Raw genomic sequence first — 22,473 nt, 5'->3', positions numbered from 1 at the left:
GAGGGTGGGGGAAGTGAGAGATGTGGCACTGGTGGTGGGAATGTTGCAATGTTGCAATGTTGTACTGGTGAAGGGGGGGGTGTTCTTTTTATGACTTAAACCCAACTAAAAGCATGTTTTAATCATGGTGCTTAAATAAAATATTATTTTAAAAATAAAAGAATCTATAGAGGCTGGAGCAAAGGAGGAGCGTTCTTTTTTTTTTTAAATAAATATATAACTAAATCCCAAATGCAAACATGCTTGTAATCATGGTGCTTAAATAAGGGTATTTATAGAAAAATACTCAATAGTTGATCATTTCTTTTTCACTGTTTCATGATAAAATATGGAGTGGTATGTAGTTAGAATTGGCTTTGGTGAGCCTGTGACGGGTTTGAATAATATAAAATTTTTTTTCTTTTTTTTTAAATTTCTTTAGTTTATTTTGTTGTTGTGTTTTTCTTTTTGATTTGGGAGCTATACCCAGCGGCACTCAAGGGTTATTCATGGCTCTGTGCTCAGAAATTACTCTTGGCAGGACTGGGAGACTATATAAAATGCTGGGGATAGAACCTGGATTGGCTGTGTGCAAGGCAAATGCCCTACTGGTGGCCTAGGATGACATCATTATTCAACAGAGAGAAACGTTCTTTGAATTTTCTTTTAGGCATGGTAGCTTACAATATTGTTACTGATAGGAGGATTGTATGCATAACACAGTCCTTCACAACACCCTCCCACAGAATATCCACTTTCCTTCACTATTTTCCCAGAGTCTAACCCTCACCATAATGCGCACCTTCCCTCAACTGTAGAAGCTTTGTACAAGATTAATTTTTCAATTTGTGTTGCTTTGTGCATCCTACTATATTTCTTTATAACTTGTATACGAGAGATAACATTTTGTGCCTGTCCTTTCCTTCTAACTTCAGTCAGCACGATACCCTCATATCTCTGTACATAATAACAGATTTCATGATTTCATCTTTTCTAATGGCTGAGTGTTATTACATTGAGTATATGTACTGCTGTTCTTTCTCTAATCATGTTCTTGGAAACCTAGGTTATTTTCAGGCTTTGACTATTGTAAACAGTACAGTAATGAACATTGGACTGCAATTTCTTTTTAAAATTTGCTCTGGGGGCTAGATCACAAGAAATGAAACTGTTGATTTGAGGGAACTCATAATTTAGGGGAGCTAAACCAATAGACATTCTCACAGCTGTGAACGAGGGCCTCTTCCCAGCAGGGAGATATTTTTGTTTTATCAGAGCACTAAAACAATAAAAGTTTAATATATGATCAGGGAAGGAGTTAGTTTTTGTTATAAGTGCAACCTCCTCTTTTTTTGGGGGGGGGGGCTCACTTGGCGGTGCTCGTATGCTCTTAGTTGCTCCTGGCCAAGTGCTCATGAATCACTCCTGGCAGGGCTCAGATGACACAGGATGTCGAGGATTGAGCCTGGGTCAACTTGTGTGCAAGGCAAATGCCCTCCCCTCTTTATATTGGTGTTTATATTTTGTATACAAGTTCATTTAAAAATTGCACATTGTGAGTTAAAAAAAACTTTCAGAACATTCCACAATTAAGAAGGTTTGTAGGTTTACACTCTACATTTTGTAGAACTTGAGCGTGCGTGAAGATAGAGTGCGTGAAGACTCCAATAACTGTATTAATAGGGTTCGAATCCCAGCACCACATAAGGTCCCCAGAGCACTGAAGGGAGAAATGTCTGAGTGCTGAGCCAGGAGCAACCCTGAGCAACACTGGGTGGCCTCAAGAATAAACATATAAATAAATATATATATTTATTTATCTAAATAAATATTTTATTTATTATACATAAATAAATCAATCAAATAAACTTGCCAGTGAACCCTCTCTGTCCCCTATCCATGAGTTCAGCTAAACCTGCGAGAACAGAAAATTATCTCCCCAGTGTGAGTTGAACCCTTGAGGTCAAGGTGTGCAGATAGGCCGGGCCCTGCGCAGGCACTGAATCTGGATCGAAGTCCAGATTCGCCAACTCGTTCACAGTCCTATTACTAAGCCGAAGAAATATCAGCACTTTCTCCCACGAAGCGTCCGATTTCACCATTCCGGGGAATAACCAAGCAAGACTTGAACGGAACACAGCCAAGTCACACTACCCGAAGTTTGAATGAATGAAACGCCCACTTATGTCAGCTGACCGGAAATCTACACAGCGTCCAATCGGAACTTGATTCTTATCGACCAATCAAACGTCCTCTTACATTGTGGCGGGGGAGGCGGGCTGAGCAAAGCCACGCGACGATTGGTCGTGTTGCTTGTCAATCAGGGAGAACCTGGCAGCTCTCGGGCCCAGGAGCTGGGCGCTGTGATGCACCTGCGATACCGGGAGTGAGCGCTTTTGGTCTGCTCTGTTCTGCGCTCTGGCTGTGCTTGTTTTTCGTTCTTGGCGCTGCTAATGTAAAAATGCACTCTCTTAGCCAGGAAATCAAATCCTTCTCCCGGAATAATCTCCGGAAACAATGCACCCGGGTCACCACGGTAACTGGAAGGACAATGCTAGAAACCTGGAAAGATGCCACAATGCAGGTGGTGGAAGTAGAGCCCGTCGGTGGGGGCGGTTGTGGTTTCGTCCAGGACCTTAGCTTGGACTTGCAGGTTGGCGTGGTTAAGCCCTGGTTGCTCTTGGGTGAGTATGAACGACTTGCCACTAAAACATGGAATCCATTTAATGGTAACTACATTCTCCCAAGTCTGTAACCGCCCACAGTTTGCCAAAAAGTTGCAATGCTTCTTCCTTTTCTTTGGACATAGAGCTTCCATGAGTTAAGAGGCATTTTTCTTCACGACATACCCTTCAGAAGTTATGGTTTTTGCGCTATATACTAACTAAACATAGCACCAGGTATTTGAACTTTAGAAAAAGAGTTATTTTCCTAAATTCTCTGGAAATTAACAGATTGATTTTTTATTTGCCTTATTGAAGGATCATGATATTATGAAGGGTGAGTAAATAGTACTATTGCCTACCTTAAAAGGATCAGTAAAAAGAATGTTTTCATTGTATGTTTATGCAAGTGACAGGGTTTAAATTTTAAAAAGTGTATACATACTTGAAGATCAGAGAGTCTGATAGCTGCTTCCCCTGCTGTAGGAGGCCCAGTTCTGTGTGGTTGTGTAGATCCCAGCACTCCAGGAGTGACAACCTCCTACCCTTTGCACCACAAAGCCAGGGAATAGCCCTTGAATACCGCTAGGTGAAATTCCCCTCAAAAAAAAAAAAAAAAAAGGTTAATATTTGAGGTTGTGGTAGATAATTCAAAGGGCTGGAGCACTTCAGTTGAGGGAGCCCCAACACCTGGAGTACACTCCCCTGCCTCTCAAAATTACTCTGTGGTCCCAGATAAAACCAACCTAGAAACTTTCAAAACCTTGAAAGAGTTAAATGCTTGTTTACAGGCCCTGCTACAAACCACATATAACGCATGCCTCCTCTGGCCACATCTCTTGGAGAATTTAGAAGATGACTTGATTTTTTTACTATGAGCTTGAGGTTTTATTATTTTTCACACAATGGAAAATATTGATTCTCTATATAAACCATAATCGACCAATAAACTAAGTAAAGTTGTTAAAGTACAAGTCTCTTATTGTGGTAAGAATATGGTTGATGGTAGGGGGAGGAGCGATATCACAGCAGGTAGGCATTTGCCTTGCATACGGCTGACCCAGGCTTCATCTCTGGCATCCCATATAGCTCACCGAGCCTGCCAGGTCTGATTTCTGAATGCCGAGCCAGGAGTATCCCCTGAGCGCTGCCAGGTGAGGCTCTAAAAAGGAATTAAAAGAACATGATTGGTGTTCTTAAATATACAGTCAAAAGTCTTTTCAGATAAGTTGGTTGATTTCTCTTTATAAAGAACTGGAAAGATGAATGATTTGTCAATATGTAACCAAGATACTCTTCTCTGAGAAAGGAACACAGAATCAGGAGTAATTAGAACCAAGTAATGAGACAGAAAGAGAAAGGTCAAGGGCTGTAGGCAGGCATCCAGGTCATGGTATGCCCTTGCAGCACCTAGTGGGACTAGCCCCTGAGTAATTCTGGATATGGCCCCAAACAAAAGCGAACAGAAAAGCCAGACATTACATGCATGACTCATAGTATCGTCTACTTCTAAGACCTCTAAGAAGTAGGGATTATCAGCTCCACTTGATATACAGGAATGAGATTTTAGGTTGATGAAATAACTTGCACAAGGCAACACACCCAGGAAATAGCAGAAGTGAGCATCAAGTGACATTTGATGGGCACTTGCCCTTCATTATTGTAGTGTCCCTGTGGGGTTTGGGCTTTCTGTGTTCTGCCTCTGCTTCCCATGAATTAAAAAAAGTCATTTAGAGTTCCCCCAGATGCTATCTGTAAGGCTGAAGTAACAATGTCTGCTTATCTGAAAGGGGAGAAAAATATTGAAACAAATCAAGGCAACATCATGAGTTTTCACTTTATTATATGTATTACAAATTGTTACCTGAGCTTTCTTTAAAGTATCCCCAACTAGTGCAGCCTAGTGAAAAACTATGTGTGGCTCTTAGCTAAACTAGCAAAGAAAATCTTATTTTGTTTGTTTTATTCTTGGGGTTACAACCATTGGTGCTTTGAGCTTACTCCTTGCTATGCACTCACTGATCACTCCTGGTTGGCTCAGGGGACCATATGTGGTGTTAGGGATTGAACCTGGGTAACCCACATGCAAAGCAAGGGCCCTAACCACTGTACTATATCTCTGTAATGAATCTTTCCTGCCTAGTTAAAAGTATCCTGAGGAATAGGATAGCTATCTCACAGTTCTTTCACATGAATGATGCAGGGGTTGTTTCTAAACAGTTCATGTTTCTCTTTGCAGGTAGAAGTTGTTTTTCTGTTGCTTAGAAGTAAGATGAAGTGCTGCCTTCATCTTGTCAAAGAACACAACTTCTACATAGCATTACTTGCCAGTTAACTTGTGTGATGTGTAGTGAAAAAAAATGGAAAGTTATAAATTGCAGGCATCTTTTAAAAATTAATTTACAAATTCAAGTTATCAACAGCATTTCAAAAATATTATACCGTACTTCTAAAATCGATTCTACTTCAAAAGACCTTGAAATATATAACAAGTGATAACAGATCTTATTCTAGGAGAATTATTTTTTGTCCTGGCCTTTGAAAATTATATTTTAAAAACAAAGTTCACTAGGACTGTTCTTAAATATGGCTTGGCTTACAAAAATAGAAAAAAAGTAGGGAACTGGGGATGTAACTCAGTGGTGGATACATGCTTTATTTTTATTTATTTATTTTTTTTGGTTTTGGGGCCACACCCGGCATTGCTCAGGGGTGACTCCTGGCTGTCTGCTCAGAAATAACTCCTGGCAGGCACGGGGGACCATATGGGACACCGGGATTCAAACCAACCACCTTTGGTCCTGGATCGGCTGCTTGCAAGGCAAACGCTGCTGTGCTATCTCTCCGGGCCCACATGCTTTATTTTTATGAGGCTCTGGATACACCTGGTACTCCTGGCTCTTCCACTCAAAGATCTCTAATGGTGGAACTCTGTGGTATCAGAGATTGAATCTTGGTTGACTGAGTCCAAGACTATCTATTGTACTATCTCTCCAGTTTAAAACAATTTTTTATTTGCAAAAAGGGATATATCAACTAAGCCTTTTATTGATTTATTTGTTGTTTATGTTGAACATATAAAATATACCATGTATGTATTGAAATCCTTTGTGTGGACAATATTTAATTGTGCTAGATATCATGTGCCATTAATCACAAAATTAAAAAGAATCTGTTGGACAGAGATGCTTCACAAGAACATGAGGTAATGTCAGAGAAAAGGAAGTAAAATTATTAAAGGCTAGGTGCTCATAATTTATAGGATCAAGAAAACTGGAAATCATGTTAAGCTACTAACTTTTATTCTTTAAGACATTCAAGCAAAAAACATTTTTTTTTTTTGGTGTTTGGTCCACATCCGGTGACACTCAGGGATTACTCCTGGCTATGCGCTCAGAAATTGCTCCTGGCTTGGGGGACCATATGGGACCCCCGGGGGATCGAACCTCAGTCCTTCCTAGGCTAGCTCGGGTAAGGCAGACACCTTACCGCTTGCTCTACCGCTCCGGCCCCTTCAAGTAAATAAGCCTAAAACAAATTTTAAGTGATGAAATATTTTAAATATGAGAAAATATTTTATGCATTTCAAGTATTTCTAATACAGATAAAGAAACATGGCAAATAGTTAGAATATCCATGACCCAAATTTAACAGATGTAAATATTTTAACAGGCTAATGTTTAAAACCAAGCTGCAGGTAGACCCAGTAAAAAGCCTGTGGGCTAAATAAGTGGTCTTTTAAAAAGCTACCTAAAAATCACATAAGAGGAACTGGCTGATTTCCCAGACATATAAGGTAAGAAAACTATCAATAATGAAAATGAAACAACTCAGTAAACTGCTTGAAAAATGTAAAGAATGAATATATTTTTTTAGTGGTGTAACTCACTTTATTTGAGCAATTCTTCTGGATGAACTGGCTTATTAGTTTGTTGTGTTCAAGATGTGTGGAATCTGGGAGGCAAGTATGACAGGCAGAAACTGTATATGGGTGCAAGTTTAGTGTGGTATGTGGAATGTGGGTGGAATTCTAAGGACAACAGCATTGACTCTATGCTACTAGATGTTCTCTAACCAGCTGGTGCTCAGTGGTTCGTGGGTGTCCCTTTATTTTTTATATCCTTATTTAAATTACAAAGGAAATAAGCCTTTTACTGTGAAAGATATAGATGCTGGAGAGGTGACTTGGTGATTGAGTGCCTGCCTGCATGCCAGAGCCACTGAGTTCTGCTGCTGGCCGTGCAGATACAAATCAGCATAAAGAGAAAAAATCATTTAGAAACCCATTGCTAATTTTATATTCATAATCTTCCTGTCTACTGTTAGGCATATGCATATTCTTTATTTTTAGAAAAATGGGTGGTGGGCGCTGGAGTGATAGTACAGAGGGTAGGGTGTTTGCTTTGCATGGGGCAGAATTTAGTTCAATTCCCAGCATCCCATATGGTCCTCTTAGCCTCCCAGGAGTGATTCCTGAGTGCAAAGCCAGGAGTAACTTCTGAGCACCACCAGGTGAGGCGGCCCAAAACAAACAAACAAACAAACAAACAAAAAAAGGGTGATGTTTAAAGTGTGCTTTTAATATTTGATAGAGAGCATATTATGTAACATAAAGTTTCTTCCATATTTCTTATTTCTATTGGTATTTTGTATATATATGTTGTTATTTAATATTACCATCTTATTCTACTCCAATTGCTGAATTTTTTTTTTTTTTTTGCCTTGCATTTAAGAGCATCATGTGAGTCATCTCTGCAGCATTCAGAACATTTGGAACAAATTCCTAGAAGCAGAATTTTAGTCCCAAGAGTATAAATTAGATAAACATTTAAAATGAATATTCCCAATTTTTTTATGAGACAGTATTTTTCAAAAGTTACCAAAAGAATTGTTGAAAATTGTATTAAAAGATCTGGTTATTTTTATATTTAAAGTGATATGATTTATTTTTTTCTAGGGTCACAAGATGCTGCTCATGACCTGGATACATTGAGAAAGCACAAGGTAAAAACAGTGTGTCGGGGCTGGAAACATATATAGGAAGCAAATTACATTTACTTATAAAAACTGTGTTGAGGGCCCGGAGAGATAGCACAGTGGCATTTGCCTTGCAAGAAGCCGATCCAGGACCTAAGGTGGTTGGTTTGAATCCCGGTGTCCCATATGGTCCCCCGTGCCTGCCAGGAGCTATTTCTGAGCAGACAGCCAGGAGCATTGCCGGGTGTGGCCCAAAAACCAAAAACAAACAAACAAACAAACAAAAAACTGTGTTGATTTGCATCAGTTTAATTGGTAACAGTTTAAACTATCACTTTAATAAAGTTTCATTGCACTTAATTAAAATATGCTGACTTATAGTTCATATTTTCAGTAGCCAATGATCTCAGTCTTTCTTCTTGTGTCTCTTGTGCAAGAGAATATCATGTGCAAAAACCAAAGACAGAATATTGAATGCAGCAATATCAAAGAGAAAGAATTTCCATATAGTGGAACTCCAGTAATATTTATAGCAGATCTATAAATGAGACTGTACAGGCCATAGAAAATAGGAGAATATAAATAAAAATCAAACAAATAAAAGGACCAAACCTCCAAGAAATAGATGCCATACCAAAAATCAAACAAACTAACAAAATAAAATGAAAAGAAAACTGAAATCAACTTTCTTTCTTATTTTTTTCTTTTTTTTGGTTTTTGGGCCATACCCTGCAATGCTCAAGGGTTACTCCTGGCTGTCTGCTCAGAAATAGCTCCTGGCAGGCACGGGGGACCATATGGGACACCGGGGATTCGAACCAACCACCTTTGGTCCTGGATCGGCTGCTTGCAAGGCAAACGCCGCTGTGCTATCTCTCCAGGCCCCTGAAATCAACTTTCTATGGCTGCCTACAGCCTGTACAGTCAGGGCTTCAATGGAGTTTAGCTTTATCCATCTAAATGTGTGTAGCTGTCACCAACTCTATGATCTAAAAAAGATCTCTATCTCATGTCTAGAGATGTTTTTGTGTGGGATATAAAGAAAACATAGTAAGGGAACAAAGGCATCAGAACTGGAGGCTTATAGAATTGAGCATCCTGGGGGATATAGGGTGTTTGGGAAGGGGCCTGATGCACGGTGGAAGAAAGCAGACACTGGTGGTTGGTGGGTGTGGAATTGGAAAGAAGCAAACAGGAAATCATTTACAGTACTGTAAGTCATAGCACCTTAATTTAAAAAATGGGGAAAATACTGTAATTTTGTCACTCACAAGGGCAATGGTATGCAGGAGATAGGGAAATGAGCCAGCAATGTTCTTCTTCACTTATTATACTTTCAGATGAGATTGCATTCACTTAAAAAGTAGAAACAAAATAGTGAGAGTCCGGAGCAATAGCACAGCAGGTAGGGTGCTTACCTTGCACTCATCCAATGTAGATTCAATCCCTAGTATCTCATATGGTCCCCTGAGCCCTGCCAGCAGAGGTTATTGAGTGCAGAACCAGGAGTAACCCCTGAGAACTGTCAGGTGTGACACAGAAACAAAGCAAGCAAAAAGAACATGTTTAAAATTAATATTTTGATATACAAATGAAAAATAATAGGTTTTTCAAATTGGCAAAAAATGCATTAGATACTTCAAAGAAATAAAAATTGAGGGGCCGGCGAGGTGGCGCTAGAGGTAAGGTGTCTGCTTTGCAAGCGCTAGCCGAGGAAGGACCGCGGTCTGATCCCCCAGCATCCCATATAGTCCCCCCAAGCCAGGGGCAATTTCTGAGCTCTTAGCCAGGAGTAACCCCTGAGCATCAAATGGGTGTGGCCCGAAAAACTAAAAATAAATAAATAAAAATTTAGGCCTTGGGGTCGGAGAGATAGCATGGAGGTAAGGTGTTTGCCAGGAGTGATTTCTGAACATAGAACCAGGAGTAACCCCTGAGCACTGCTGGGTATGACCCAAAACCCCCCCAAAAAAACTTGGGCCTAAAGTTGTATCTTATCAGAGAACTTGCTTTGTGCATGTGAGGTCTTAGTTTGATTTGTTTGTTTGTTTGTTTGGGGGCCATACCAGGTGTCACTCAGGTTACTCCTGGCTCTGCACTCTGAAATCGCTCCTGGCAGACTTGGGGGACCATAAGGGATGTTGGGGATCAAACCCAGGTTGGTCCTGAGTCGCTCCCAGGTTGACCGCATGCAGGGCAAACGCCCTACCTGCTGTGCTATCACTCTGGCTTCTGGTTTGATTTTTGGCATTACACAAAGTAAAAGAAAATTTCTGGATTGGAGAGATAGTACAGAGGTTAAAGTGGTGGTTTTGCATGTAGCTAACTCCAATTTGATTCCCTATTCTGGTTCCCCAATCAAGGCTATAAGAGTGATCATTAGTACAGAGCCAGAAGACCTGAGCACTGCTGGGTATTGCACAAAAACAAAGAAAAATCTTTTATTAGTTCTTCTTTATAATCTTGTGATATATAGGGAAAATATATAGGTAAATATAAACATACTTTGTATAAACACATATATAGGTTATTTATACATTTATATTTATGCATATAAATATATATAAATGTGTTCTATATACTGTGTTAATAAATATATAATTTACTTCATTATAAAACTTTATTCTTTGTCTTTTGGGAATGTAAAATTGTGAAAGCAAGTTAAATACATCACTATTACTGAACACTGGAATATATGTATAAGAAATAAGAGCTAAAAAAAAAAAGAATTAAGAGGTGGGGCTGGCAAGGTGGCGCTAGAGGTAAGGTGTCTGCCTTGCAAGTGCTAGCCAAGGATCAGGACCATGGTTCTATCCCCCGTTGTCCCATATGGTCCCCCCAAGCCAGGGGCAATTTCTGACTGCTTAGCCAGGAATAACCCCTGAGCATCAAACTGGTGTGGCCTGGAAAAAACAAAACAAAAACAACAACAACAACAACAAAAATACAACAGACTTCAGTTGATCCACTGGCATCCCATATGGTCTCCCAAGCCAGGAGCTACTTCTAAGTGCAAAGTCAGGTGTAACGTGTGACTGGGTGTGGCTCAACCCCCCCCCCCCCCAAATAGGAATTAAGAGCTGAATCAAACTCTACTGGGGCAGAGAGACAGTACAAAGGTAAGGTCACATGTGACCAACCCTGATTTGATCCTGGCACCTTGTGGTGCCCTGAGCACCATTGCGAGTAACTCCTACAGAAAGATCTGGGAGTGGCCGCCAAACACCTCTGGGGTGATTGAACACTTCTTCCCTGCCCCACCCCTGAAAAAAGAACCATATCTGCAAAATATCTTCGCTGTTAACTTGGCTGGGTATTTGTGAATCCAAGAACAGTCCCCAGAATGAGAAATTACTTCCCATCCCCTTGTCCCCTTTCGGGGGAAGACCTTGGTAATATTTATCCGCAGCAAATAATAATCCACACAGACAAGAAGGATAGGGTGTAAAAGATCGGGCAAGGAGAGCCAGAGAATCCTCCTGCAGCCAGCAGCTTTCACAGAAGGACCCCTCTCCTCTCTCCCTCAAGCTATTTATTCCCAACTCCACAGCGCCCCACCTGGAAGGGCTAGGTGGGGCAATAGTCACAGAACAATCCTAAGGAAACACTTATATACAATTCCAAGAATCATCTTATGGAAACTTTTTCATATGCTACAATTCCCCCTTTTTTTCTAAAATATCATTTTGAACAGGAGTATACCAGGAGTGGATGACAACATAGCAGAATCCTCACTGGAGAAAGCAGTAGGAAAAATCTCCCCAAATTTTCTTCTTCTATTTCTATCTTCTAGCTTTTCTCTTAAGAGTGGCTATTGAGGGCCAGAGATTGTACAGAGTAGGGAGTTTGCCTTATACACAGCTAACCCGTGTTCAACCTCCAATGTCCCATATGAACCCCAGAGCCTGCTAGGAGAAAGCCATAAGCACCGTCAGATGTGCGGCCCTTCTTTCCCCCCTCCCAAAGTATCTAATAGGTAAATATTTGAGGGTTTTTTCCAGTTGTTTTGTTCCATAAGGCAGCTAGGTTACCAAGTGGTTTATGACTCTTATATGAAGCTCCCTGAATATCTTAATCAACTGAACCATAGATATCATGTGAGCATGAAAAGAGATTTTGTATAATGATACAAGAGAGTTTTGGAGATCCACAGAGTGGCTGAGCCAGAGACTTAAGCATACAATATAGTCCCTATCTCTCATTGGTATAATGGCTTGTCTCCACATAGATATGCTCCATTCTTCTCATTTGGTACTAGGAGTTTAATTTATGAGAAATTTGGGGCCGGAACAGTGGTGCTAGAGATAAGGCGTCTGCTTTGCAAGTGCTAGCCAAGGACGGACCATGGTTCAATCCCCTAGCGTCCCATTTGGTCCCCCCAAGCCAGGAGCGATTTCTGAGGACATAGCCAGGAGTAACTCCTGAGCATCAAATGGGTGTGGCTCACACCCCATCCCCCCAAAAAAAATCCCAAGAAATTTATAAAATTATCCTTTTTTTTTTCTCTTTTAGGTGACTCATATTCTTAATGTTGCATGTGGAATTGAAAATATATTCCTTGATGACTTTATATATAAAAATGTTTCTATACTGGATTTGCCTGAAACCAATATACTATCTTATTTTCCAGAATGTTTTGAATTTATAAAACAAGCAAAAATAAAGGTAAGTTTTATTTTGAGCCACATTTTGTTTTTATTGGTTTTGTTTTGTTTTGGGGCTACACCCAGCGGTGCTCAAGGGTTATTTCTGACTCTGTGTTCAGGAATCACTTCCTGGTGGGTTTAGGGGACTATATGGGATGTCAAGGATCAAACCTGGCTCAACTGCTTGCAAGGCAAATGCCTTATTACCCACTGCTATCACTCTAGCCCCTGAGCCATAGTTCTTAAATAAGCAGAAGAATATGAGGTGTATGCTTGTTATACAAATGATATTATGGGGGCCCGGAGAGATAGCACAGTGTTTGCCTTGCAAGCAGCCGATCCAGGACCAAAGATGGTTGGTTCGAATCCCGGTGTCCCATATGGTCCCCGGTGCCTCACAGGAGCTATTTCTGAGCAGACAGCCAGGAGTAACCCCTGAGCACTGCCGGGTGTGGCTCAAAAAACAAAAAACAAATGATATTATGTATGCTTCTTATACAAATGATATAATCTTCTAATATCTGAAGACTGTCATCTTAAATTCAGCCAATATTTCCTTACTCTAAAGTGCATTTTTGTTTAGGTTATTAAGTCCTAGCATTAGAATTATTTGATTTTTTCATATTTTTCTAGCAGAGATCTTTTTTTAATATGTAAAAATGTTGCTGATTTTATTTAATTAGCAACAAAAAGGCCTTCTTTAAAACTAACTTTCTAAGCCTATTTTGTTGTCCTCATTTTTTCCTGAACAACCGCCAAATAGCTTCTGTTTCTGTGTCTTTCTCTATTTTTCTCTACACTTACAAAATGATGTGGTTTCTCTATTTCTCTTCCACTATCTCTGACTCATCACCATTTGTCAGGTTTAGGCTGGAATCCCAGAAATACACGAGAGAAAAGAATCTTATCAGAGGTTCTTAAACTGATCTGGCATACTGCCACTTTTGAGAAAAAAATAAGTCATTCAGAGTCTTCCCTGGAAATTTACCTTCTTGTGTTGTTTTTGCTTTGGTGCTATACCCATAATACTGAGGGTTGTTGACTCTTGGCTCTGAACTCAGGAATTACTCCTGTGGTGATCATGGGACCATATGAAATGCCTGGGAATGAACTGCCAAGTGTTGGCCGTGTGCAAGTCAAGTGCTCTACTCTGTCCCATCACTCCAAGCTCATCCTTCTTTCAGAAAATTTATACTGTTACACTACTACTCCTACACCTCACCCCAATCCCACATTTTGTTCTAGTTTTCTATTAGGGGACAGTACCACTAGCATTTTGAGAAATTGCTTTATAATCCTAATAATGTTTTAGAAATTACATTTACCTGAGGCTGGAGCGATAGCACAGTTGATAGAGCATTTACCTTGCATGTGGCCAATTTGGGTTTGATCCCTGTCATCTCATATGGTCCCTTGAACCTGCCAGGAGTGATTTCTGAGCACAGAGGCAGGAGTAACCCCTGAGTGCCACTGAGTGAGGGGCCATACTACTCCTTACTCTGTACTCCAAGATTCTTTCTTATAGTACTTAGGGAAATATCTGGGGTACTGGAGATCAGCAGGGTTGATCATATACAAATCAAGTTCTCTATTCCTATCCTATTCCTATCCTATCCTATTCCTTATCCCTATCCTGTACTGTTCTATAACTTCCACCAGACCTTCCTTTTATGCATTAAAGGTTTTTTTTCAGTCACTATGAAAACATGCAGTTGATTTTCCATGTTAAGTATTTATTTTATAAGATGCAATTCAAAAAACAGTATTATGAATTGGAAAATTCAAATAAATTAAAATCACCATCTTTCCATTACTTGGTATTGTTAAATATACATGTTTCCAGGCCATTATAATTTCTTATATTAAAAGTATGTGAAGGGGGCCAGAGAGAGCACAGCAGTAGGGCATTTGCCTTGCTTTCGGCAGACTTAGGACAAATGTAGGTTTGATTCCCTGCATTCCATATGGTCCCCTGAGCCTTCCAGGAGATATTTCTGAGCACAGAGCCAGGAGTAACCCCTGAGCACTGCCAGGTGTGGCCCAAAAACCAAAATAAGTAAATGAATAAAAGTATGTGAAGGAGCTGTAGAGATAGTAAAGCAGGGAGGGCACTTGCCTTGCATGTGGCCTACCTAAACTTGACTCCCAGCACCACACAGGATCACCCAACCCTCTCCAAGAGTGATCCTTGAATACAGAGCCAGGAGTAAGCTCGGAGCTCTGTCAGGTGTGGGCCAAAAATGGAAAAGAGAAACTGAAAAATGAAAAAAAAGAATAAAAGAATTCACTTTCAAGTTAATATGTCAACAGATGTAACTACATGTTTCTGAGAAAATAATGGAATACATAATGGTTCCCTTAAGGAACTTGCAATCTAGTAAAAAAAAAAAAAAGATTATTCATTGGAACTAGGTGACAGTTCAGTTGGTAGTGCACTTGCCTTGCACACAGTCAACCCAAGTTTGATCCCCAGGATTTCATATAGTTCCTCAATCCCACCACGAATGATCCTTGAGCACAGAGCTAAGGGTAAGCCCTGAGAAGCCCAGAGCAAATAAAACAGGAAGCAAGTAAACCTTTTGCTTTGTACATGGCCAGCCCAGGTTCAATCTCCAGTACTGCTTATGTTCCTCCACTACTAGCAATGCTCCCCAAGTGCAGAGCTAGGAGTAAGCCCAGGGCACCGCTATGTGTGCTCCCCCCCACCAAAAAAAATGAGTAAGCTCTGAGCACCACCAAGTATAACCCAAACAACCCAAACGACACCCGACCCCACGAAAAAAAATGTATAATATTATGAAAACAAAATGAACTTTGGTTTTGTTTTGTTTTGGGGCCACACCCAGTGACGCTCAGGGGTTACTCCTGGCTATGGACTCAGAAGTTGCTCCTGGCTTGGGGGACCATATGGGACACCAGGGGATTGAACCGCGGTTCGTCCTAGGCTAGCGCTGGCAAGGCAGACACCTTACCTCTAGCGCCACCGCACCGGCTCCACAAAATGAACTTTTAAAATAGATATATTGGGGCCGAAGAGATAGCACAGTGGTAGGGCATTTGTCTTCCATGCAGCAGACCCAGGACAGACAGTGGTTTGAATCCCGGCATACCATATGGTTCCCCAAGCCTGCCAGGAGTGATTTCTGAGCACAGGGCCAGGAGTAACACCTGAACACTGCTGGGTATGACCCAAAAACCAAAAAAAAAAAAAGGATGTATAGTGATATGACTTCAATCACCGAACCAAAATGGTGACTTGATTATTTTTCTGAGAGAACAAATTTTCACAGAAATGCAGAACAGGGGCCAGAGAGATAGCATAGAGGTAAGGCGTTTGCCTCTCATGCAGATGGTCAGTGGTTCAAATCCCGGCATCCCATATTGTCCCCAGAGCCTGCCAGGAGCGATTTCTGAGCATAGAGCCAGGAATAACCTCATGAGCACTGCTGGGTATGACCCAAAACCAGAAGGAAGGAAGGAAGGAAGGAAGGAAGGAAGGAAGGAAGGAAGGAAGGAAGGAAGGAAGGAAGGAAGGAAGGAAGGAAGGAAGGAAGGAAGGAAGGAAGGAAGAAGGAAGGAGAAAGGAAGGAAGGAAAGAAGGAAGGAGGAAGGAAGGAAGGAAAGAGGGAGGGAGGGAGGGAGGAAGGAAGGAAGGAAGGAAGGGAAGGAAAGGAAGGAAGGGAAGGAAAGGAAGGAAGGGAAGGAAGGGAAGGAAAGGAAGAAAGAGAAAGAAAGGAAGAAAGGAAAGAAAGAAAAAGAAAAGAGAAAGAAAGAAGGAAGGAAGGAAGGCAGGAAGAACAAATTTAGCAAAATTCTGTGGAGAGAGGGAAGGAGGGAGGGAAGGAAGGAAGGAAGGAGGAAGAAAGGAAGGAAGGAAGAAGGAAGGAAGGAAAGAGGGAGGGAGGGAGGGAGGAAGGAAGGAAGGAAGGGAAGGAAAGAAAGGAAGGAAAGGAAGGGAAGGAAAGGAAGAAAGAGAGAAAGAAAGGAAGAAAGGAAAGAAAGAAAAAGAAAAGAGAAAGAAAGAAAGAAGGAAGGAAGGAAGGCAGGAAGAACAAATTTAGCAAAATTCTGTGGAGAGAGAGGGAAGGAGGGAGGGAAGGAAGGAAGGAAGGAAGGAAGGAGGAAGGAAGGAAGGAAGGAAGGAGAAAGGAAGGAAGGAAGGAAAGAGGGAGGGAGGAAGGAAGGAAGGAAGGGAAGGAAAGGAAGGAAGGGAAGGAAGGGAAGGGAAGGAAAGGAAGAAAGAGAGAAAGAAAGGAAGAAAGGAAAGAAAGAAAAAGAAAAGAGAAAGAAAGAAAGAAGGAAGGAAGGAAGGAAGGAAGGAAGGAAGAACAAATTTAGCAAAATTCTGTGGAGAGAGAGGGAAGGAGGGAGGGAAAGAAGGAAGGAAGGAAGGAAGGAGGAAGGAAGGAAGAAGGAAGGAAGGAAGGAAGGAAGGAAGGAAGGAAGGAAGGAAGGAAGGAAGGAAGGAAGGAAGGAAGAATTCACTCATAGAAAGCAGACAAAGATGGCTGCCACAGCCCTGCTCTCCTCTGTTTTAGAGAGGTTTCACAACAGGAACTCCACCAGCAAGGACCTAGAAAAGGAGCAAAGACATTCAGGTAGCACATAGCAGCAAGTATAAAAGGACAAATTGTTTTTATAAATTATTTAATTATTTAATTTTGAGTTCTGGCAAGGGTATATATAACCCATAACTGTTCTTCAAATACTTGCAAGGGCAGTATGATGCATAATTAATAATAAAAACATGAATAGGTAAATTCAAAGTAGTCTTTACATAAAGCATGCAAGATAGAATACTAATATTAAAAAATTAACTCTAGGGGCTGCAGCATAATAGTATAGTGGGTAGAGTGCTTTGCAAGAGGCTGATCTGGACTCAGTCCTCTGTCTTCCATATGGGTTCCCAGAGTACCTCTAGGAGTAATTTCTGAGTACAGAGCCAGGAGAACCCTGAGCAATTCTGGATGTAGCTCAAAAAAACAAACAAAACAAAACAATTATAACTGCTTATGTAGTATATAAGACTGGAAATAAAGCTAGCATTATTTTCAAAGGTATATGTATACGTCATAAAACAAAGATAACTAATTTGTAGCCAGGAGGGATCAGAGAGGTAGCACAGCAGTAGATCGTTTGCCTTTCACACGGCTGACCTGGAACAAACCTGGGTTCGATTCCCAGTATCCCATATGGTTCCTCAAGCCTGTCAGGAGCGATTTCTGAGCACAGAGCCAGGAGTAAGCCCGAGTGCCACCAGGTATGGCCCCAAAACAAAAACAAAAACAAAACAAAACAAAAAACAACAAATAATTTGTAGCCAGGAAAAATTAAAAATGACTTTGAAGGTTGGACATATAATGCAGGGATAGGCTCTTTTGTCTAATAGGCAGCTGACCCCAATTCGATTCCCTGTACTATATACAGTCCCAATGGGACCACCAGGAGAGATCCCTGAATACAAAGAATTAAGCTCTGAGCAGTATGAGGTACCCCTCAAAAAAGGCTCATTAATTGTTTGATCACAGAATCTTACTTAGAAGACCCCTTCTCATACTATGAGAAGTTTCCTGTCTTTTTATTCTATTTTCTGGGGAAAAATTTTAATAAATTACTGGAATATTATTTTAAAACGTCTTTTCCCCCATGTCCTTCCAGAATAAACTAGGCAAAAGGCTTGGGCTGAGATGTATATGGTGGTTTTACTGTTCCTCCTCTTTCTGTACAGCTTGTGTAAAGAACGCTGCTCAGGATAAACACCAACAGGCCAAAAAATTGTACTTTTTACACAGTGAGCCACTGTAGAAAGTAAGAAAATTTCACTATATATGGTGTGCTATTTCTCTTCTGCTTTTCTTATACTAAAAAATTGGAAATGAGTCATAACTGTATAACAAGATAGAAAATTTATTTTTTACAGGGCTTACCAAAGTATAAGCAACTTTAGTTATCAATATATAAGTTTCTTGAAATGAGATGCACTGGCAAATTTGTTAGAATAGGTTTAGAAAGAAATTACAGGGCCAGAGAGACAAAACTGGAGTTAAGGAGCTTGCCTTGCATGTGGTAGGCACAGGTTCCATCCCCAGCACCATGATGTTCCTTGTGCACTGCCGGAATGATCCCTTTGCACAGAGCTAAAAGAATGCCTCGAGCACAGCTGGCCCCCAAAATTTAAAAAAAAAAAAAAAAAAATATATATATATATATATATATATATATATATATATATATATATATATAACAGGGGCCAGCGAGATAGCATGTAGGCAAGGCATTTGCCTTGCATGCAGAAGGACGGTGGTTCAAATCCCAGCATCCCATATGGTCCCTTGAGCCTGCCTGGAGCGATTTGGATATATATCCAAAAATATATATAACATATATCCAAATATATATATATATATATATATAAAACAATTACAAATCTGATAAAACAGCCACATGCAGAGATAGAGCTAGTATAGTAGTATAGGGGTAGGGGTTTAGGTACTTGTCTTACACACAGCAAACTCAGGTATAAGCCGTCATCACATATGATCTTGTAAACTCCACCAGGAGTGACCGACCCCAGGGCACAGAGCCAGTAAGCATTGAGTACAACCTAGTACAGTCCCCCATCCCCCCAAAATACCCCAAACTAACTAAACAGACGTGAGAATAAAACATTCAAAGAATCAGAAGCATAGTACTGTTTTTGTTTGTTTTGTTTTTGTTTTTGGTCACACCCGGCAGCGCTCAGGGGTTACTCCTGTCTCTACACTCAGAAATCACTTTTGACAGGCTCAGGGGACCATATGGGATGTCAGGATTCGAACCACTACCCTTCTGCATTCAAGGCAAATGCCCTACCTCCATGCTATCTCTCCAGCCCCAGCATAGTTCGTTAAATGTTTGCTACAGGGAGAGATTTTCCCCCTTGCTCTGCTCCCCTCTTTTTATTCTAGTGTTCCAAAAGAAAATCAGGAAAATCGCTTCTCGGCCTTTTGGCTAAGATCAAGTGTAGTATCTGTTCTTATCGGTTTAATATCTGATACGTCTTCTATCAGACAACAATATATTAAATGGATTTTTGGCACTAGGAACTGGAATAAGAGCTTGCTCTGTCCATTCCACACATCGACCTGGTATTGCAGTACCTCCAGGAACGGTGCACAAAAAAAAAGAAAGAAAGAAAAGAAAATCAGGAAAATAAGTAAATAAAATAATGTCTATTGAGATAGGATGTGTTCACAGTGCAGTACATTTCATTTAGGGCAATAATTGTTTAAAAGCCAGAGATCAACCTGACTGTTCCATCAGCACGACTGTGTTTATGTGTTTATTATTAATGCAGTTTCACTCTCAATAATACCATGTGCTGTCTTCCTTTTCACTTGAGATGTGTCCTTTGCCAGTTAACCTGAAACCTCTTTCATCTCTCCTCCTTTGAACTCATGCTGGTGTCTTATTACCTTTTCTGCTTCACTTTACCTTGACCTGTTTGTCTATTTGTGTCACCAGTTTATGACTTTATGCTTAACTCTCTTGTTTTCTTTTAGTTTCTGTTTTTGTTTGTTTTTGCCACCTTCAATGGGGGCTACTCTCAGCTCAGTGCTCCAGGGGTCCTGTAGTACCAGGGATCAAGCTGGGTCCACCCACTGGTAGAAATGCACACTTAACCTGTGAGATATTACTCCAGTCTAATACTGGTCTCTTTTTTTTTTTTTTTTTTTTTTGGTTTTTTGGGCCACACCCGTTTGATGCTCAGGGGTTACTCCTGGTTATGCGCTCAGAAATCGCCCCTGGCTTGGGGGGACCATACAGGATGCCGGGGGATCGAACCGCGGTCCGTTCCTTGGCTAGCACTTGCAAGGCAGACACCTTACCTCTAGCGCCACCTCACCGGCCCTAATACTGGTCTCTTAATGAAACTACTGAATCTCTGGCTTTCTATTTAATTGATGACTAAGGCTTTATCTTTTCATATATACTTATATGAATTTTCTTTTTATTAATATACACATAGCTGTTGAGTTATTGAGCTGTTATGTGTATTTTATTAGATTATCTCAGTTTAATAAAATACATCATTTCTTCTTCAAAATTTCAAATGATTTTGAAAAGGAAAGTAAAGATTTTGAAAAGGAAAGAAAAGAAAGGATATATTGGTTGATTAGTTAATATTATTCACTAATTGCTGTAAAGAATTATATTTGATAATCAAATATATTGATTATATTTATATTTTTATTTTATGTTTTTAAGTAGTATAAGAACAGATAGTTAATTACCTCCCCATTTTCAAAGCTAATGAAGATTTTTTTCATTTGCTCTGTTACAGGATGGAGTGGTTCTTGTTCATTGTAATGCAGGAGTTTCTAGGGCTGCAGCCATTGTCATAGGTTTTTTAATGGATTCTGAAGAAATCTCATTTTCTAGTGCCTTTTCTTTGGTGAAAAATGCAAGGCCTTCTATCTGTCCAAATTCTGGTTTCAGGGAGCAGCTTCGTGCATACCAAGAAAACAAAGAAAACGCGAAGTGTGAGAGCGTAACGGAGTTGGACGGATGCAATAGTTCACAAGAAACAGTCTAGAAGATGATTAATGATTGTGATTTCTGAATTGGCATCTATAGACATCTTTCCCTCTTTTAGAGGGAAAGCTCTTTCTTAGTTTTTTTTCCAAGTAGAATTGGAAAACAGTTGATTGTTCAGTGTTAGTATATAAAAATATTTTTTAAATTGTATGTTCTGCTTTTTAAAAGTGTAATAAATGTTTCTTTTTAAAATGTAATTAATGCTAAGGGAAAATAGCAATGTATTACCAATAGTTTTTAAACTGGGAAAATGGTTAAGTTTTAATTGGAACATGGAAATATTTAGTTGGTGAAGATTTATTTTTCTTTTTCAGCAACTTTTTTTGTGTGTGTGGTTTTTGGGTCACACCCGGCAGCGCTCAGGGGTTACTCCAGGCTCAGAAATTGCTCCTGGCAGGTACAGGGGACCATATGGGACACCGGGATTCGAAATGATGACCTCCTGCATGAAAGGCAAATGCCTTACCTCCATGCTATATCTCTCTGGCCCCTCAGCAACTTTTAAATCTTGAAGTACTAATTGACTTCAGAGGAAGCTAAATTTATTTATATAGAATGCAAGATTTAAAAAAAAATAGAATTTAAGATTAATGGACTAGAGAGATAATTTAGAGGTTGAGGCACTTGCCTTGCATGCTGCTGTGGCTATAATAATGGTTCCAATCCTGGTACCATACATGGTCCCTTAAGCACCACCTGGTGTGGTCCTTAAGCACAAAGCTGTGAATACCTGTTACTTTAACTCCCCCTCCATTAATGTAAGATTAAAAACAAGTCCTTTAATTCTCCTTAAAGAAGTCTAATTTTTTTACTAATATTTATATATCAGTCAAAAATACAAAAAAATTTTTATATTTATTTGACTTTTCATTTTGTTTTTTTAATTTAATATTGACTATGTTTATATTTAATGATTATGTTTTCATGTACATGTGTTATTACCTACATTATTGTATATATACAGTTCTTTAATTCGGTAAATGTATGTAGTCTCACACATTTATTTTTCATTTTGGCTCCCTTATATTTTGGTTTTGGGTCATATTTTTATTTTGTTTCTGGATATCTGAGGAGAATTTTTATATTGGGATATCATTTTTCAGTGATATGTTCAATGATCTATTGTCTAACTTGGTATTCTACTAGAGAAGTTGTTTTTATGAAATGAAATCATGGTTGTGTAAAAAGTTGTTAAAATTATTTGAAATACTTTCTCTGGCTAAAGGCTTTGAATAGGTATCATTTCACACTGAGACTCCATATTGGGGTCCTGGAAAATAGTGCAAAGGGGTGATTGGAGTCCTAGGTTCAGTCACTGTCACAGTGTAGTCTCCAAACACTTCTGAAAGTAGTTCCCAAATAATGCCAGGTGTAGCTCTCAAAACAAAAATAAAGATAGAATCAAACAAAAAGATTACATTTTGCAAGTCTGTGTACAGCTATAAAATTTGCTAAACAAGGGGCTGGCGAGGTGACGCTAGAGGTAAGGTGCCTGCCTTGCAAGCGCTAGCCAAGGAAGGACCGCGGTTCGATCCCCCGGCATCCCATATGGTCCCCCAAGCCAGGGGCAGTTTCTGAGTGCTTAGCCAGGAGTAAGCCCTGAGCATCAAATGAGTGTGGCCCAAAAAAAT

At 40.0% G+C, this 22,473-nt stretch overlaps 1 protein-coding gene, 1 non-coding gene and 1 pseudogene across 2 annotated transcripts; 2 read left to right on the top strand and 1 right to left on the bottom strand.

Moving 5' to 3' along the window:
* Positions 1-2,339: 2,339 nt before the first annotated feature.
* DUSP19 (dual specificity phosphatase 19) lies at positions 2,340-20,904 on the top strand. Its single transcript, XM_049773552.1, has 4 exons — positions 2,340-2,663; positions 7,600-7,646; positions 12,132-12,284; positions 20,589-20,904. Exons 1-4 carry the CDS (start codon positions 2,441-2,443, stop codon positions 20,838-20,840), a joined length of 675 nt encoding a protein of 224 aa, XP_049629509.1. The 5' UTR covers positions 2,340-2,440; the 3' UTR covers positions 20,841-20,904.
* On the bottom strand, positions 17,910-18,034 carry LOC126010233 (uncharacterized; annotated as a pseudogene).
* On the top strand, positions 19,236-19,426 carry LOC126010329 (U2 spliceosomal RNA). The gene has a single exon (XR_007496404.1). It is a non-coding gene; the product is annotated as a U2 spliceosomal RNA (small nuclear RNA).
* Positions 20,905-22,473: the final 1,569 nt, after the last annotated feature.

This window comes from Suncus etruscus, chromosome 5, assembly GCF_024139225.1.
Source record: "Suncus etruscus isolate mSunEtr1 chromosome 5, mSunEtr1.pri.cur, whole genome shotgun sequence".
Classification (NCBI taxonomy): Eukaryota; Metazoa; Chordata; class Mammalia; order Eulipotyphla; family Soricidae; genus Suncus; species Suncus etruscus.
This window is presented reverse-complemented; position numbering and strand designations above follow the sequence as displayed.

Excerpts from the sequence above, each read along its gene's own strand:
- DUSP19 (XM_049773552.1), top strand. The coding sequence starts at position 2,441 with ATGCACTCTCTTAGCCAGGAAATCAAATCCTTCTCCCGGAATAATCTC. Across the intron at positions 2,664-7,599 it reads TAAGCCCTGGTTGCTCTTGG|GGTCACAAGATGCTGCTCAT; the intron begins GTGAGTATGAAC and ends ATTTTTTTCTAG. Across the intron at positions 12,285-20,588 it reads TAAAACAAGCAAAAATAAAG|GATGGAGTGGTTCTTGTTCA; the intron begins GTAAGTTTTATT and ends GCTCTGTTACAG.